This window comes from Pterocles gutturalis, unplaced genomic scaffold (genome assembly GCF_000699245.1).
Source record: "Pterocles gutturalis isolate BGI_N339 unplaced genomic scaffold, ASM69924v1 scaffold30667, whole genome shotgun sequence".
In the NCBI taxonomy this organism is placed as follows: domain Eukaryota; kingdom Metazoa; phylum Chordata; class Aves; order Pterocliformes; family Pteroclidae; genus Pterocles; species Pterocles gutturalis.
The window spans coordinates 111,362-113,816 of NW_010114057.1; the positions used below are offsets into that span (position 1 = coordinate 111,362).

The 2,455-nt window shown below is 40.9% G+C and overlaps 1 protein-coding gene across 1 annotated transcript in view; it reads right to left on the reverse strand.

Annotated features, from left to right (window-relative positions):
* LIFR (leukemia inhibitory factor receptor alpha) overlaps positions 1-1,962 on the reverse strand; it is a 26,911-nt gene extending 24,949 nt beyond the window's left edge. The window contains exons 1-2 of the mRNA XM_010074722.1: positions 1,881-1,962; positions 1,057-1,177 (exon numbers count right to left, since the gene is read on the reverse strand). Coding sequence (XP_010073024.1) covers positions 1,057-1,177; positions 1,881-1,962 — 203 coding nt within the window. The remainder of the gene's footprint in view (positions 1-1,056; positions 1,178-1,880) is intronic.
* Between the last annotated feature and the right edge of the window lie 493 nt (positions 1,963-2,455).

Consider the following 2,455-nt stretch of genomic DNA (forward strand, 5'->3'; position numbering starts at 1 on the left):
TTTCCCTTGGAGAGGCCGGTACTAAACTCAGCCCTCAGCCTTTCTACTTTGGGGACTTCTGAGCTTGTTCTGCTTTGCTAAGGAGAAACACCAGCAGCTACATGGGTGCTCTTGTTTAGAGGGCAGTACCTCATGAACTCCACACTCCTGAACTCTGGCCACAATGTCAGATGTATGTGTTTGTTTTTTATAGAAATGATAGCTGGCAATGCAGGAGGAATAACTAGACACAGAATCAAACATGTAGGTGGAAGAAGTGCAGCCAAGCCCTGGGACCCCAAGGACAAGTCTGGGCTGCCTGCAGAATTTACAGGAAAAAAGACAGTACAAATATCTGGATTTGGGGCAGGATCGAGATGCAAAAAGTATTTGAACTCATCCCTAGCACATGATAAGTATTTGGCAGACCCACAGCACAGGGAATTGCACATGTAGTTCTCATTACCGAAAAACACACTGAAGATTAAGTTTTTTTAACATTTCTCTAAATTTTTAACTTGCATTCACTTCAGAAAAACTATTGCAATTGTGGAGTAATTTTCATGTTTCCTCTAGTACAATGGTCTCCAGACAGCTTAAAATCTATAAAGGTTGTAAGACAGCCACCAAGAGATTTTTTTGTTTTTCCATATCTGAGTCTCAACATTTACGTCATATATTCTACCGCTCTGGCCCATAACATCAGGACTCGCTTCTTCCAACTATAATTTCCTTTTGGATTGAACCTGGTATGAAGATGTCCCTCATGAAAACTCGGAGCAAGGGCTAGGCAGACACACAGAGAAGTCTGAGTAAACGACAGTATCTTCCAGTCCTTTGAAGCGAGCAAGCAGGAGATTTTGGCAGGAAAATTGTTAGCATGAAACAAGTCTTTGCCAGAAATCCTGCCATTGCCTGAGTTAACAGTGCCTGGAGGGAGCACCACCCAAGGAAAACTGATGGGGAGATGCTGGGAAACAACAGCATCACAAGTTCCATGGGCAGTGACTAACTGAAGGAATAACTAAACTTTCACCATAATTTGGTAGTTTTCAATCAGGTATACAAGAGACTTACTTGGTAGTATAACAAAAGTCAGTTTGTCCATGTCTTCCTTTAGAAGAGACATCCCAAGTACAGATCATTTTACGTAAATTATGCGTTACACATTTCAAATTCTGAGGGTGCCCCAGAGAACCTGAAACCATACAAGAAATACAGTCACAAACTTCAGGTCAAAAATGGCCAACATTTTTTTTGTTCACATCTATAGCCCTTCTTTTTACACTTTTATTGCATGCATGTCTGGCCAGTATTTTAAAACTGTTGAATGATTTGTGTGTCTGATTACAGACAGGAACAGAACACCATATTTCTAGAAGTACCTAAAATCCGTGTTTATACTTGTGTGCAATGACACAGGCAGCCGTTTCTTTCCACAATACCTGTTCCTAGTCTAGCCTAAGAAGCAGGCTTTGGGCCAATGGTAAAACCATAAGCTTAGATGATAAACTTAATGAGTTTTTCACTCTCCTCCATTATTCTACATGGAGGGTAATTAATGACAGAAGGGCAATTAATGATAACATGTGAAACTGTCGCAGACAGCCAACATACACAGCAAGAAGGTCTCAATGTGGTCATTTACACCAAGTCCACATGCAGACTATCACAGTTGCATTATGGAGAATTTAACACCCAATTTTGCACTGTTTTACGAGATACCACTGGTTGCTGGAAAGCAGAGACCACACCTGTTAGTACTTCCATCCCTGGGATGGTGTGGGACCACAGAGGTGCCAGTTTTTGAACATAGATATAGCCTGAGAGCTAAGTAATTAAATTGTGTCAGCACAGAAGCTACAAAGAAAAAGTAGTGAATTACTTTGCAATAAACTCACCTATCTCTTGACTATATATTAAGCTTCTTAAACTTAAAATAGCTAGTGCTAAAAGGCAGCGGAGGCTTGAATTCTTCCACATTCTTCCACTGTTTGTTTTCAGAACAGCAGCTTCAAACTGGAATAAATGTCATCTTCCAACGAGCTGGTCAGTTCTAACATTAAAAACAAAATGAAAAAAACCTTTGAAATTCCAGAGTTTGTACTCCACAAGTGCCACTTTTTGTTCCATCTACTCTTCTTTTTCAGTGTTGCTCCGAGGAACTCCCTTCTCTTCAATGTCTGGCAAGCAAAGCTTTTCACTGTCCTGACCACTCCTGGATGCATACATTTTCAGCCACGAATTTCAAACATAATCTCAAGAATCACAGACAGCTAAAACCCAACTGTCCACAGGTCTCCTTCAGCACTATCTGAGGCCAGAAGAGTATAGACATACCACGGTATTCCCCCAGAACATGTCTCTCCCACTTAGATGAAATATCACATTAACAAAGGGTCTTGTATACCATGAATGGAAATGTCCGCTGCTTTGGATATGGGTTTAAGGGGATGGGAGAACCCATTTGTTTTCC